General features: G+C 35.3%; 1 protein-coding gene across 1 annotated transcript; it reads right to left on the bottom strand.

The window, feature by feature from the left end:
• Positions 1–9919: 9919 nt before the first annotated feature.
• On the bottom strand, positions 9920–17035 carry LOC117118251 (kelch-like protein 24). Its single transcript, XM_033262781.1, has 6 exons — positions 16920–17035; positions 15194–16207; positions 14351–14584; positions 13456–13748; positions 12768–12917; positions 9920–12414 (listed from the first exon to the last, which is right to left on the bottom strand). The coding sequence occupies exons 2-6, from the start codon at positions 16105–16107 to the stop codon at positions 12152–12154; spliced, it is 1854 nt and encodes a 617-aa protein (XP_033118672.1). The 5' UTR covers positions 16108–16207; positions 16920–17035; the 3' UTR covers positions 9920–12151.
• Between the last annotated feature and the right edge of the window lie 125 nt (positions 17036–17160).

Here is a 17160-nt window from a genome sequence, read left to right as displayed (position 1 = left end):
CCTACAAAAATATGAACATGTATTTGTTTTGAGAAAGGCACTTTATATGCGTTCCTTCCCTCCACCCAAGAGTATAAATGGTACATGGCAGGATTGCCTGCTACTGTGCCAATATGGCAGCAACACTTTAAGCATGTAGACCCAATTACCAGGGAAAAAACGCTTTGTAACCTAAAGGAAAGGTGCTATATAAATACCAAATAACAAAAATAAATAAATCATATTTGTTCTAGGGTATTATTTTTTTTCTGACATCACTTGAGGTGTAGTATCCGAAATACTGTATAAAGTACAGAGTGGAATTGACCAATGTTATTTACCTAATAAATATTTATGAGGTATAGCAAAATGCAATACCTTGAGGAAAATTCACCCATGATGGAAAATTCCAAGAAAGCACCCACTTGCCGTCATACCTCAGACGGGATACCTAACAAATGGGCACAATGCATTTTTTTTTCAAAAAATACTTCCTTTATATATTTTTAAAATATTTATTTTCAAAGTTATTTTAAATGCAATATTTAAACACTAAAAAATAAAATTAATTGGAACTTTGACCTATATTATATAAACATAAAAAGGAACTTATTATTGAATTTGCTGCTTTTAGAGTATGTTATGCGTGTTTGTACTGTAAATATACTAGAAAGTGCAACAGTAACATTCTACTGTTGTATTGTTACAGTACGCTTACGCATCTGTACAGCATTCTGTGCATCTAGTGTGTAAATATGCTAGAAATACTACATCTTAAGAATAGGATGCTAGATAAATATGCTACATTTGGGTAGTGTGATGTATTAGCACATTGCTATGGAGTTGCAAAATGAATGCTTGCTACACATTTCATATACTGTATCATGATGCATAACAATTTTTAGCAGTTTAGTTTAATACATAGCATATTATAGCATGCTACTATGATGACTTCAGATTTCATTCTGTACATATGCATGTATTTTTTTTTATCAGTTGATTTCAATGGGCTTTACAATATGATTAGTATTCTTATAGCAAGCTACTACAAGTTGCTACACGGGTGATTGTATGCTACATCATGCGTAACATGTATTTTGTTCTAATTATCATTAGTGATGAATTCATTTATTTCATTTTATCTTGTAAATGTTCTGGCTTCATTAATTTATAGGTTTAGTACCTGACAATGTGAGGGTTGTCTGCTTCTACAACATATTAAATGTTTTATATGTAAAAATTGCTACTTCTATCATGTGCACATACGTTTATCATATACACTTTTCAAGATTAATTAATGTACTCTTTGAATGTTGCCAGTTAAAGTGTGTTAGTCATTTTGTTATCTAGGAAGATTATAGCCCATGCAATGGTAATTATTATAGTACGGCATATATATTATCAGTTCATACAATGGTAGATATTATACTGTAGTAGGGCATATCGTAAGCCCATGCAATGCTAATAGATAATGCATCTCACAGTTTGCTTACCTTTTGTACATTGTGATCATATCCCCAGAAATGAATTTAGATCACTGTATATTACAGTATAATAACAAATAGCTTATAGAAATATTCTTCCTTGATGATAATATATTTTAAATAAAAATACTTATCGTGTTATATAAAATGGACCAAGAATCTAAATCTGTTGTGGTTTTTTTTCCCTCTCTTGCAATGAATATTGGCTTCAGGTTTCTTATGAAGTGGTTTTAGTACTTGACCTTGTGAGGTGTCTTTAAGACATATCTTTTTTTTTGGTACAATTTTCCTAATATGAATTTGTATCAATGTGGTTTTTGAAATTGTGTACAATATCAGTGCATTTGAACCATCAGAAATGTGAGCATGTCTCACAAATACACATTTTATCCTGCAAATGCACATGTTTATGTTTACGCTGTAGGTTTGTGGACCATAGGCAACAATATCTAAATGGTGGGTCTTAGCGGAAGGGTCCATTGTATCAATACATACCAATATATTTTTTAAAATTATGTGATGTGTAAATTGTTTCATCACAAAGTTTATTGCTCTTTAACTTGACGTTCTTGATCAAATTTTTCTCATTCAATAAAATGTGTCAAGTTATTTTTTCTCTGGCTTCCTTTGAATAATGTAATTTTGTTTTTTGTGATGCTACCTAACAACAGTTGAAGCTTCATTCAGTGTTGATAATATCACCACCACCATCATCATCTGGTGTCATCATCATCATCACAATCATCGTCATTTTCATCATCATCACCCATCATTGCCACTACCACCACCACCATCATTAACACCACCACCAACACCAAAACCATCAACATCATCACCATCATTGTCACCACTACTACCACCATCATTGATTGTCACCATAATTCCCATCATCATGAATAGAGATTACCAAATAATTTCATCATGGCTGCTTCATAAATATATATTAACCCAGTGATATTGTAATCTTTAAGAAATGCCTCATGAATATGTATTAGTCTGTTAATTTATTCACAGAAGCCTCATGAATGTGTATTAACCTCATTCATTTTGTGAGAAGCATTGCACAGAATTTTAGATGTTACTGTACTTAGATTTAGGAGTTTAGGGTTAAAATAGCTATTGTGTACAGAGGAGATATGATCACTGTACTGTAATCGAGAGAAATGATAATAAAAACAAAACAGACAACAATCTTTACAACTTTTTTTGAAGTCAGTATTGTTGCAAATTATTCCCTGTGGCAATTTCCTACATGTGTCTAAATAGGCTATGGTACAGCACTAGTTCTTGAAGCACTCACATGCAATTAACAGATAAGTCTATCATTATTATCACATCTGAATGGATAGCCTAATGATACTTAAGAGAATAACAAGTGGCTTAACGCTGGGGCTGGGGGCCCAGTGGCTTTCCGAGACTGGAGCCCTTTTCTGGTACTGGTCGCCAATTACAATGTGGGGTTTAGATGTGTTATTTAATCATTGTATAAATTTATATAATGACGGAAAAAATTATGATATTAGTTGCGGATCTAGTAGTAATTTTCAATAGTAGTGGGGCACAGGGATTTTCACAGATAAAGGGTCTGTACCACCTCAGCCCTGGCATGGGTTGAAGAAAGAAAATTTATTATTACGGCACCTCTAGACCATAGCCGGAAATGGCACTCACAGACTTAACATTTGAATACTGTATGTTTTTTTTGTTTGTTTTTTTTTAAATCAAATTTGACAAATTTATGGGCCCCTTAATCCATCACTGGATATAAAACAATATGTGTCCTACAGTCGATGTCAGAGACACATTATTCTGTTATGTATCAACAAAGCCATTTTGCCGATCAACAAACTCTTACTGATCGAGACCCTATAGGTAGGGGACCCTAGGGATCGGGGCCCCTGCGGACCGCCGCACGACAGCGCATAGGCGCCACGCTACTGAGATTAACTCTAAAAAATGTGCGAGAATGCTGGAAATAAAATTTATTTTAATATATATTATACTAGCACTCGTAAATACTAGAGATAAAGAATTGGAAGCCCCTACTATTCGAACTTTAAAATTATTTATTTATTTACAAGTATTTATTCAGGTTTAAAGCATCCACAACAAAAATAGACGCTCTTAATTACCAATTGTAAACAAATAACGCCAACAAATTATCATTTAAAGGCACTGTATTTCAGTTATTACTTGGGTCTCCTTATAAATTTTAACAAATTAGTTCGTCTTTACAACTACTGTGTTGTTTGATTTTAATAATAAAAAATTTATGTGCATTAAAGTGGTTTATTCATTGAAACCGTTATTTATACTACGATGCGAAAGGTCACAAATCTTTTTCCCGTCAGGCTTAATCATAAATCAATCAATTTCATAATTCTTAATCACATTTGCCGTAGGTCTGTATCACCTCTATCTTCCCCATTGATCCTGTGACGCGTGTGCGAGGTGGCACGCGGCCGGTTTCCACATCCCACGGTGACCCCGTCGGTAATAACCATAAATTATACATTCATTTCGTAACCATTTTATAGACTGTTTATAACCAGCTTTACGTCTAACCATGATCTAACAGTATACCTCCATGGTATAACTATAGGTTTATGCGTGTGTTATGTCGTCATATACTATGACGCTGACGTGTGAAACATTAATAGTCATCTCAATTTTTAAAAATTAATTATGGCCAGTTGCACAATACAGCAGACGTGCATACTTGATTAGTATTACAACTTTTAAGCAGCGTGCGTATATTTATCATTATTTTATTCTTATACCATATTATTTTGAGAAAGTGACTATTACAGGAAAACTGACGTAGAATCCCTGACGGCACCAACTGTACAAAAACAAAAGAAACAGTATAGAAAAATTATCCAATGCATTATAAATGCATGTAAATCGTTAAATATACAGTGTCATCATGGATTTGAACCCCGTGAGTTTGTCCTCCTGAACAAATTGAATTTCACTTTTTCACTCAATACCAATAAAAGCATGCTAAAAAATGCATGTTAGCGCGAGAACTTAAATAGCCGGTGGCACAATTTGAATTTGTATTTGAGGCAGCTGTTTAAACATTAAAGGCGAAAATACACGCATGACCTTGTTTTGGTGCACGTTAAGACGGTATACGTACATTTTGTACATCATCATATTTGCTCCCATCAAATTGGCGATTCAGGTTATATTTTCGAAGTACAGTGGACCTATGTGGCTCATTTTATGTGAAATGAGCCAGTTGTAATCAGAACACATACAATTCCACTATTTCATTGAGGGTATGCTGCAGTTTCGTCCAGAATACACGGCCTGCGTATGGTTGGTACTGTATTCATGAGGCACAGGTTGGAGGTATGTATTCTACGGAGTGATTACTTTAGTAATTGGCAGTAACAGAAAAAAAAAACATTGTTTTTGTTCTGATTTTTTTTTCTTGCATATAATTTTCCTGTCTTTCTGCACATGGTTTTTCTCCCCGGCACTTCGGTAACTTTTATTCATAGACCTATTTGAATATTAATAGCATTCATACTTGGTTTTCATGTTTTTTTAAAATTTATAATCTTCTGTATGATTTTATTTTTGTTTTTCGTCCGTCAGTTTACACTAGAGTTTTTAAATGTGTTGTTTTATTAAGACAATAAGGAAAAGCCTTTTTTTCTGTTTTACAAACATACATAGGCCTAGTACGTCTAGATATTATTACGATTGCCAGTCATGAGTAACAACAGTAACATCTGTTTTGAAACCGACTTCAAGCAGTGGCGTATCTAGGGATGCGCGGGGTGGGGTGCACACCCCTCCAAAAATACTTCGCCCTTCAACCCCCCCAGTCGTACCCCCAAAATCACGCTAAAGTAGTTAAAAATCACCTAACATTACCTTATTTTGCGAGTTAGCGCCCCTCACATAGGCTAACCGTTGAGCCCCTTCGCGCTCCCTCATCAGCTCCCCACCCTCTCCCATTGTAAGACTCCTAGATACGCCACTGACACCAAAGCAGTAATAGGTCTAGACAAGGGAGTGGCGGTACATCAGTTGCGACTTGGGTTCTCACTGAAGTCGGAATATTGAGAATACAAATTCTGATTTTGACACGGTTTGAACTCAGCACCTCTCGTACTTTGGAAGGTGAACCTCTAACCACCAAGCTAGCTCCACTCTTTATAATATCGTTCTGAACTCTCCCTCGAGGGATGAATTAAATCTGCAAATGACGGAAATAATATCCGCCTTCGGCTCATTCATAGTGAAAAAGCAGAATACTGATATTCTTTGAATAATTTTACCGTAATTAATTAACAAATCCTACCATGTTCTTTACTTATGGTTTTTTATCATCACGAACATGATGCACTGGGGTGTTCTTTTGAATTTCGATTTCACCTAAATCTTCTTGTGTGAGAATGCGAACACGATTGCCCCACTAATAATATTTTCCATAAGCACGCCCATTAATTAGGCCTTTTTGTTTTCAAAGAATTTTCGCTTATTTTAATACATGGGTCTGGGTATCGGTAAATGCTGACTGGTAAGGGGTCGATATACCGTAAAATCTCGATTTGAAGCCCTGGGCTTCTCTTTTTATTTGCGAAATTTGAGATGGGCTTCTTTTCGAGATGGGCTTCTTTTCGAGACTACTTTTGCGAATTAAAGAGGGGGTGGGGGGCTTCTTTTCAAAATGAATGCTGTAAATTTTGTGAATTTGTACTACAAAACAATAAATAAGGCCACTGTACCATCAATCTGTATCAACTGGCATCAAATCATCTAAACTACTGCAAAAATTAAGCTTGTATTTATTATTTTCTTTTCTGAAATTCATGTACAGTGTATGTACTGTACTATCTCGAAACGAAGCATATAGCTATCTTGAAATTTGAGACTAATTTTGGAAACTAAAGAGGGGCTTCAATTCGAGGTGGGCTTCATCTCGAGATTAAGCTCAATGGGCTTCAATTCGAGGTTTTACGGTACTTTATTACCTTTCGCAAAGGCATCACTCCCGTGATACGCCATTGGCCCGGGAATACAATTCTTGACACTTTCAATCTCCACTTATTTTAGAGCGATAACATGCGCATTGGGCCTGAAAGACTACGTTCACTAGCTTGATATATTATTAACCGTTAATTTATTTTTTTAAATTTATTTTTTTATGGAATTAAAGTCGATTAGTACGCATTTACTGTCCGCGTTATATGACCACTTGACACAAATCAGCGAGGAATTTATATTTTCAACATCATTAAATCACTGATCATTGGCCTGAGATGTCCGTGTGTTGAACCAAAATTTGAATGCATAATAGGACTATTTATCGATGCATAGCATTCAGTAATCATTTTCCAATTTCGAATTTACTGATATTCACTTTTAAGTGGTTCCCCTTTGCTAACGCTTGATTGATTGATTGATTGATTGATTGATTGATCAAACGATTGAAGAAGGCTAACCTCGGCTAAGATAATCAATTTAAATACTGTAATTATTAAGCATATTGATCTTTGTAGGCATATTTTGTATCTCCTTTGCACTCGCGATTCTCTGCATAGAAAAACCAAAGGAGACGTGCACCTTTTCCAGATTAGGCCTAGGCCGTTCCTTCCCAAATGGTACTCCCGTATGAGGAATGACTCCAAATGACATCTTCATAGTTGTTTCCCCTATTGCCAAACACATTAGCCACATTACTTCCTCCTACATGTGTCATCTTTGCCGATGACTTTGTATTCCCTACACAAAAAAGCACACCCTACCCGGATTTTATCCCTAACCCCAGATTTACCCTGCTCAGAATTCATCTCAACTGAAACGATACTGTCCCATATTTCTTCCCAAACATTGAGAACCAAATGACTTCTCCCAAGATCTATCTGACTCCCCTTTTCCTAGATTTACCATGGCATGATTTCTTTAAATCATTGCATTACAATAAAAGATCAATTGAGTCTGTTCTCTATCACATTACCGTACCGTGTTTATAAGCCTATTAGACTTTCTGGTTATAGGCGAAAATCGGGTGTATTAAGTAAAAGCGCCCTCCCCCACCCCCCGGCTTTCAGATATATAGGCCTGACAGGGTACAACAGATAATAATATGCAAAAAATAAACACAACGCGCAAAAATTTATTACAATGGAAGATGTAATTCAAAATAAAAGAGGAATGTAATGTTTGTAATGTACGCCTATCTATCGTGTTAAGAACGACAACAGACAAAATTGCACGTACATTGCCTATATTACCACCTGTCTGACCAGACAGCTGTATGACGACGGGCCCTGATACTAAATCCAATGAAACTAGTGACAAAAAGTGGTCGATATTACATGAAATTACAGGAGGATACGACCCAACTCGCCTCTTTCCCCTGGCTGGCATTATTTTCAAATGATAGATTTAAAACTATTAATTTTACCTGCAGCCACGATCACTTTTCAACAAATATTTAGCATCTTCAAATTTAAGTTTTCGATGAGAAAAAGGGGTTAAAGCTCAAATCGCATAGTCGACGCACTCGCATGTTTCGCGCACGTGCACGCACATTTTTTCACCCATTATACCTGCACATTTTCTTACGTATCCGTTACGAGGACTACGGTATCTGATATGCCCTACCTTTGGCTTTACTTCTCATAAGTATTCCAAACACTCATGCTACTCTCACTCACGTATTTTTTTTTTTTTTTTAAATTGAAGGTGAGCTTCATACAGTTGCATTCATGCTTATTTTATGACTATCTTAGGCCTATTTGCCCAAAAATCAGGAAACGATCCGCGCCCAGTTCCCTTTCTCCAGCCTGACTCTAGAATTTTTTTCTTAATGATGATTGATTGTGAGTCTTTCCCCCAAGCAGAAGTGCTCATTTCATTATTACTACAATTCCGAAACGTTTTTTTTTTTTTTCGTTCGTTCCACCGATCCGTTATCAAAATCCTGCGCCTGAACCAGTTTGTCCCGTTTTTCACGTTATTGTTGGCGGCGCCGGTTGTTTCCCGTTGGACAAGCATAGAATCCCCCTTCGTCTGTCTTCCCCGACGGCTCGACGAGATCGTCGTCAGACAAAAAAAAATAATTTTTCGATTCTTGGTCCGGAACTTCGGACCCCTGGAGCCACAACTGATGTTACGTACGGTCCGTGAGCTAGAATCGTACAACTAACCGCTAAGTACTAGTAATACTTTACGGTACGCATTGTATTCCCAAACTCATTTTTATAACTTGGTTTATTTCTTTCTCTGCGTATTTTTTACGCTACGAATTCATGTTAGGTCTAATTGAAGTTGAAATATATGACACAGTTATTGATTTTTTATTACTTACTCTATCTGCTGCTGTCACAGTATGTTTCCCGGACCCCTTCCATACTCCCAGGCTTAGATGATCCACGTATGAATCAGTTGCGGGATGCATGTCTGATTTATATTTTATAGCAACGAGTGTAGAATAGCTGCCCTATACTCTTTGCTTATAGTTATTTTATTCGGGTATGTTTCAACCCATTGCTAACAATTCCTTTAATACATATCAAGAAGAGTGTGCTGTCTTGCCCTTCAATATTTTATCGTAAACTGATAATAATGCACCTAGGCTATTATATACATCTGTACCTACGCATTGTTTTTTTTTTAATAACCGATATTACATCATCGATCTACAACATTCCACGTTATGAAACATAGGATTAATAGGCTATGTATTGCGTCACATTATGACGTATAAGTAAGTGTCAATATGCGCTTCGTTATACGCAGAATAATGCGAAGAACGCTAATAGTGTTTGGATTAATATAGCAACCACAATCCATTAACATACCCATAAACGCTCCCAATTCAACGATATATTGCTATGAAACTCTTGTCGTATGATCTAATATGGCCTAATATTAATCTGTTTACTTTGTTCGTCACAACTTCGTAATTCTAAAGTCTATTCGGAAGAATTCACACAATCTCGAGATCGATGAACATTTCAAATAATCGAAGATGCTCAGAACAACAACAACAATGACTTTTTATAATTATTGTACAATAAATATAATATTAATGAATGAATAATGATGACCTAATGATAAAAAAGAAAAGAATTTAAACCAAAAAATGTTTAAACTTTAATTCGGGATGTAGACAAAATCAATACCAACCACATCAATGTGTACCAAAACGGTCATTGCACCCAATTTACGCATTAATGAACTGACGCGCTCTAATGCTAACCTATGCTTTCGTCACCTATCACGTGATACAATCATACATCATTAATGACGTAATGTGTTTACAAGCTTTTTCCGACAGTTAAGGTGTTAAATGGTATACAGTATTTATATCACCTTCATACTGTTGTTCCTTTGGTTTGGATCTTGTATATTTGTGGACAACTGAGGGCGCGCTCCTCAATTTCGACACTCGCGTAAAAATCATTCATACTTTATAACGTACAAACGACTCTGGACAAATATTATAACTTTATTTTCCACTTTTGAATTTAATGCAAAATATTCATATTCCAAACAAATTACCACACTCATAATTATATAAATATTAATAAAATACAGACATCGTTTTTTGTTAGCGAAATCAATAATACATGGTTCTAACTGTACAAGATTATATAAATAACTGTATAAAGATTTGCATGCGACAATAGAGGGATGAAACCTGCATACATACAACAAGCATCAATGTAATGAATGCATAAAGTATTATGTGATAATTCTATGCTACAAGACCACTCCAGGTAAGGAACTAACTACAATTATTTTGTTATTGCTACTCATGCTACAATTTCTATTGCTTGATATGCTATAGATTTTATTGCTACACACACACTACAACTCTTATTGCATCACATGCTACAATCATCATTACACATGCTACAGTTACCCTTTCCAGAGTGTCAATTAAACGTAACCACTGCTCAAATATACGCGCATGTCCCATGGATACACAAGCTTACAACTTTTTTACATATTCCTATAATTTAAGACATTTTCTTTATGTTGTTACACATTTTATGCTAATTGACAGCAAGTACTCCACCAACACCAATGCAAGTGTAATTGGTAGACATAATTAAAACATAGATCAAGGATTTACGCTACATACTGCAAGCATATCAAAACAAACACACCACTGGTTTTATGCTGAAAGTTTACAAGCATTCAAACAACAACTACAATAATTAATGCTAGATAGATTTAAAACACATTGCGAGTAGTAATGATGTATATATGCAGAATATACAGAGATTTCATAACAGTCAGTGGAAGTGCACCCAATCAGCCCCACCCCCATAAAAAAAATCATGCTCAAGTAAAAATCACCTCAAATCACCTTATTTGGCATGCTAGCTGCTTCTCACCTAATACTTGAGTCCCCACCTTACCTTCATGCTCTACCCCCCCCCCCCCACCATTTTAAGACTCCTCGATATGCCACTTATAACAGTGCTCAAATAGTATCATATGATGTTATAATCTTATCAAGGACAGCTCTTCAACAAAAAGTTCCTTTTTCAGTTGTATGAAAAATGGGTCTGACAGCATTCAAACCTGTACAGTTAGGTGCAGATATTATTGACTTTGAATTTTAAAGATTTCTTTTAGCTTCATGTTTCATTCAATGCACTTTCGTATAACCAACTCATCATTGTAACCCACATCCAGACAATGCAGCATAAAGCAATTATGTTATCAAGTTACTTATCAGAACATTTTTAATATCAATTATTTCTAAGCACTTATGAAAGTAAAATCAATCTTCTGCTACTTAATACAATTGGGCTGACAGACAGAATGCAAGACTGCATCATTAAGAAGTAGTAAACAGGTTGTACGGTAATAAAATGGATTCACTACCAGAATTTTATCATCTTATCTCCTAAAATTGTACAACTGTACTCTTAAATTCTACAACTATAAAGTGGAGTAACCTCCTTTGTTCTACTTGAATACCTTTATATTATTGATAATTAGCACCAATCTGTTTATGTGATGAAACTTTATTGTTTACATTTATTACTTACAACTTATAAATCTACCACACTTTATTACTTGTAACAAACAGCTGATCACTTATTGTATTGCAGCTTGGATAATATCCAATGATTTAATCAACCCTGTTTATCATTATTTATTAAATTTCCTATTAATACTGGTCCATACTATGCTACTGTTGTCCCAAAGGGCCCAACATGCTTATAAGTCTCATTATGATGTTTATGAAATGGACTTGCTTTAGTTCTGAGAGGAAAACCTCCTGTCACAGGATTTGAACCGAGAACCATAGGATTGAAAGGCAAGCACCCTAACCACCAAGTCACAACTCCACTCCAAACCTATTATAAAAATTATAATTACAGGTGTTGAATTGAATACTATTTTAAATATGGGCAGTGTAATTCTCAAATTGTTTGGATAAAATTTACCTTCTGAACCATTAATAAATAATATTTAATGGAAATAAAATAATGTTTGTTTAATATATAAATATTTGTTATATACTCTGTTAGAACATGAGTCCTTCTAATTTTAATCTTATCCACCCACATGTGCCTAGTAATTGGAATTGTAGCACCTGTGTTTTTTCAACACATTTTGTTTAGCACCTTTCAGTGCAATGTCAATGCTTTCAACACCTTTCATCTTGGGCACTTTTAATTCTCATACTATGGATAATACTACCTGGGGTCAAAGGCGGATTTCCTGTCGTCAGTACAGCTGTAAACTGTCCTAAAGAGCATGCTCGGTCCTTTAGCAACATACCCATTAAAATTAATAAATGGGCCTTTTTCTTTGATCACAGTCAATGCACTATGCCAGAACATCGAGAATGGAAGCTTCCCAGCAACTGACCACCAGCCGGAGGCAGGGTCAAAGCATTCAATCACATCCCAGTTTTCAGAATCTGTCATGTTATCTCCACCAGCCACATATATCTTACCTATTAAAAAAGCACACAAATAATGAGTTCAGGTACAAATTTATAATGACTTGGTAATTTTAAAATGTAAAATATAATTGTTGACTTCTTCTGTAGTCGAATATCCATTATTTATTTTTAAGCATTGTTAACAATTCTTGTTATTTAATTTTTTTAAAATTCTTTGAATTGTTTTTGAATAAATGAATGTATATTTTGGGGTGGTCAGCTTACAATAATATTCAAATCATCTTTTATGGCTGCTAGGGTAGCATGTCGCTTTTATCAATTTCTCTTTAAAAATTAAAATGTACTAGTGTGTGTGCCCTCTCATACTCTTTTACATTGTACACAGAATTACATAAGTGACTCACCATCTATAACTGTGCAGCTAGTACAGATGTGTCTACTGAGAAGGGGTGCTACCTCAAATGCCTTGTCTTGCCCCGGATCATACACCTGTACCACAGTACTTGAACCACCTAGTATGTATATCATATCATTCAGCACCACGCTCTTGCATGCTAGAAAATATAGTTTATCAAAAACTAGAGACAGTAATGTATTATGTTTACTGCCCTCTTGTGAAATAGTAGTTTTTTTTTCACAGCTATAGAGCTACTGTGTTATGCACTGACTTTTGGGATTTATATTTCTTTGTCCCTGTATACAGGCATTTTCCCAATGCTCTGAATAATTTACTGTACATATCAAACTTGAGGCAACACCTCCATCAGTGATATATAAAGGTAAAGTTAATAGAATTTAGTGTGGAACTATCTCCCTAATTTACTAACCAATTTAACCACAAATCTTTAAGCAAGTAAATGCTGCATGTTCAAATATTTACTGTAATACTAAATATTAAAATTGCCTACTACTGCCCATTTTATTTGATATTCATTACATTTTTTTTAGTGGGGAGTGGAGGAGGATGCATAGCATGTATGAATAACTAAAACCAATTGCCAGGAAGATTTAAGATTGTCTACAACTGGTAAAAATAAATACTGAAATAAACAAAATCATTTAATTCAAAAGGAAACTTGATTAACCATTTACCTTTGCTTTTGACAATCAACGTTGATATGACTGTCCACTTCTCGGTATCCACATCAAAACACTGTATCTTGTCATACATGGAATCATCCTGATTCAATAATCCACCAATCACAAACAGTTTCCTTTTGTAGCCACACACAGCGGGGAATGCAACGGCTTCTGGCATTGGTGGACACAGATGCCATTTATTAGTTTCTAGGGAAAAGCACTCTACAGAGTTGAGCTTTGAGTTCTTGTCAAATCCCCCAACTATGTACATCTTTCCTGCAACTACAGTAGAACAATGCTGGTACCTAAACAAAAGAGTGCATATCAGAATTGAATAAAAAAAACAGCAGATTGAAGTATTTTCATATGGGTGTGTTAAGGTGGAAGTTATGAAGCTAGCACACCATTTCTCTTTATCTACATTTATTTTCCTGACCCAAGTAACATAAAAAGGTACCTTGTAGGTTAGAAACAATTCCTGAGGATTGTGGCAGGCTGCTCATTGTGTATTATTAATTTATTAATAAGGTTTCATATTCTAATGCTCTGTCCAGATTTATATCAAATGTTTCCTTTGACAAAGGAATATCCTTTGACAAAAAAAAGTTGTATACCCATATATAATCATAATGTGCCTATATATGGTCATGATGTGATGTCATCATGACCATATTCAGGCATGTCACATGCTTTTAGACTAGGCTCAAAGTAATATTGTTACTCTTTATAGTGAAGGTTTTTGTAGAGAGCCTAATTGCACCATAATTTATTTTTATGTAACAGGGGCAGTTTTGAATGTCAGCTTTGCTGTACAGTATATGACAATAGTAAAAAAGGGATTTATTTAAGAATTTAAAAAAAAAATCAGAATTAATATTAAAGTTGAAGGCAACAGAATTCTGCTGACCTTGCCCTGACCAATGGTGGTGCAGCATCCCAGGTATCCTTCTGTGTATCGTAACGCCATACAGATGGCACTGGATTGGTACGATTGCCATCATAGCCGCCGGTGATGTAGATATCGTTGTAATACACAACTGCATCATACATCACTACACTTTTTAGGGAGAAGGGCATCATTGCCAACTTCTTCCACGGTAAATCTAACGTCACGGTAGGATCACAGCTAAATGATGATATACTGAAATGAGGATTTAATTTAAGATAAGAAGATTAAGATATACAGTCCGTGATCAGCTGAAAGACTTTAAAAAAAATGCATTATTAAAATTCATAAATTAGTTATCACATTTTAATTAAAAATTAGAATAGAAATTAATTTTTCTGAACATATAATAAAACATTGTTTTGCATAGACCCTTAAAGTTTGAAGGCAAATAATTGAACAATTTTTGTAGTCAAACATCAACACATCAGTGAAAACTAGATTAAATTTATTCTGTGATCATTTGGAGTTAATAACTTATTTAATTCTTTTTAAATAATGAACAACATAATTTCTTAATTGAGATTTTGATGTTTCCACATACTGTACAGTTGATGTATACCACTACAAATACTGTATAAAAAATTGTAATATATCAAATAATATTTTATATTCAAAGTGGTATTCATCAACATTATGAGTGTACAGTAATTCATTTGACTGTTGAAAGTGTGAACATCATGAGCTTTGCATTCCTGGGTGTTGTGGCAGTCAGATTTATATATCTAGATGAATCCGATGAATTACTACCACACATTGTCACGTGTCACCACATATCAGTATCTTTATAAAGAAATATCTCACTTATTTCTTTGCTTTAAATTTGCCATTTGCACTCCGCCTAAAACAACCATCACTTCTGTGTAATCACTTGACCGCCTTGGTCTCCGCCATGGATGCTTAACCTGTTGCAGGCCTGAAGCGCCCTCTATAGCTTTCTCCACAATTTCTTGACACTCTGGATTCTTTAATAAATCATCAGTTTGGATTTCATAAAGTGTTTTGACTGGCAGAACGGGAAGTCTAATTAAGAACAGCATCTGAGGTAGATACTGTTGCCGATTTTCTTTGTCGTGCAAGATCCAATCAGAGACGATGTCAAAGAGCTCTTTCTCGTTTTGCACCTGAACATCTTCAGAAGCAATAAAAGAGTTCATCTGAATTGGACTAATATTCAGAAACTGCTCATCTCTTCGAAATTTTACAAAATTTTGTAGAATGAATTTCTCCGCAGATTGTTTAAGTTCAAAACAACCATGGAGATCTGCAAATTCATGAAGTTCAAAGCAATTTGTTAAATCTAGCTGACGAACTAAAAAATCTGAACAAGCTGCTAAAAGAGATTTGAAAAGAAAGAAATTCGCAGTCGCTAATAGCTCTTTTACATTAACAGTTGTGATAATTATCTTAGACGTGTAGATATAATCAATAATTAACTCCAGCATAATGGGATTTACATCTTGTAGAACGATTTTCGCTTCATTATTCTCACGTAGATTATTAGTGAACATGGCTCGAAAATATGGACTGCCTGCTGCAAGGATTGTTCGATGACATCGGAATTCACGATCCCCGACACACAGAATTACATCAATCATGTCCTCATTTTGACGCATTTCACAGAAAGCGGCTTGCAAGTTTTCAGGGAAAGCATAGTTCTGATAATCACATGAGTCTCGTCTCTCTTGCTTCTCAATTCCATCTTGAACAGCAGCCATTTTAACAAGTGTTGAGTTATTGCTTGTTTCAATCAATAAATGTTGTGAAAATCAATCCCGACTCATCTTGAGACATCACCCAACAACAACAAAGCTGTACCTGTAATGAATAAGAAACTCAAATAGAGTTGGAATAAAATTTGGGCAATAGTGGGATCCTTCGCCATAAATTAATGTATGAAGTGTCAAAGATACAAAATCAGGTTATTATATAGAAATCTATTTCCGTTAACATTTCCCGATTTGTGGATAGAAAACTGGTTTTTAATGACAAAATCAGTCTAGGCTAACTAGTCACTATTACTTACTAGGCTTACCCATCTGAGTCTACATGCATCTTTTTGCAAGCCTGTCACCAAGCTCAAATAGGCTGCAACATTAAATAGAAGCTAAGCCTCCCATTTATGAAAATAAACCTTATTTTCTCCCTCAAGGCCTAGGCCTATAGCTGAATTACCCTATGGTTGGCCTAGGGCCTAGGCCTTTGGCCTTTTTAGTTCATCTACAGTCAGTTCAGCAGTTACTTCGTGTGATCTCACCAACCAGTAAACTTCAGAAAGTAAACGGAAGAAGTATAATTAATAAATAAGATGCTTAGTCTGCCTAAGCAAGGAGCAAGCTACAGTATAGCACCTCCCAGGCCTGTCTAACCAAGACTGGGCCTAGCCCGGCCGCTGGCTGCCCCTTTTTCTGGGCTCAGAGGGGCCTAGCTAGGCCTATAATATAAAACTTTGTACCTAAATAACAGAGATAGCTATGTAAGCACCAAATCCATAGTAAAGCACATACAAGGTAAAGTAGATTGAGCTAACCTGTGCACTTAATTCAAAATTGTGAATATAAAAGAACTGCTCAAGCCTCTGACAAGTCGCAACACTTTGTTTATTTTATCGTTGTGTGTTATGTATCAACAAAACAAAGGATGCCCTCACAAGGCCGTATAAATCGGAAGCACCCTACGAGAACGACCCGCTAAATTTAAAATTTAAAATAGGAACATTGTAGTGGTTTTTGAAGGAAAAAATGTAATGAATAGATGTAGGCCTACACACA

The sequence above is a fragment of the Anneissia japonica genome, unplaced genomic scaffold (genome assembly GCF_011630105.1).
Source record: "Anneissia japonica isolate Jap-2015-1 unplaced genomic scaffold, ASM1163010v1 scaffold288059_len961885_cov194, whole genome shotgun sequence".
Lineage (NCBI taxonomy): Eukaryota > Metazoa > Echinodermata > Crinoidea > Comatulida > Comatulidae > Anneissia > Anneissia japonica.
This window is presented reverse-complemented; position numbering and strand designations above follow the sequence as displayed.

What these genes read in the sequence shown, in the direction of transcription:
- LOC117118251 (XM_033262781.1), bottom strand. Translation starts at nt 16,107, where the DNA reads ATGGCTGCTGTTCAAGATGGAATTGAGAAGCAAGAGAGACGAGACTCA. An exon ending in GTTGATTGTCAAAAGCAAAG is followed by an intron (nt 12,918 to 13,455) that starts GTAAATGGTTAA and finishes TATATTTTCTAG; the next exon opens with CATGCAAGAGCGTGGTGCTG. An exon ending in TAGCTGCACAGTTATAGATG is followed by an intron (nt 12,415 to 12,767) that starts GTGAGTCACTTA and finishes CTTTTTTAATAG; the next exon opens with GTAAGATATATGTGGCTGGT.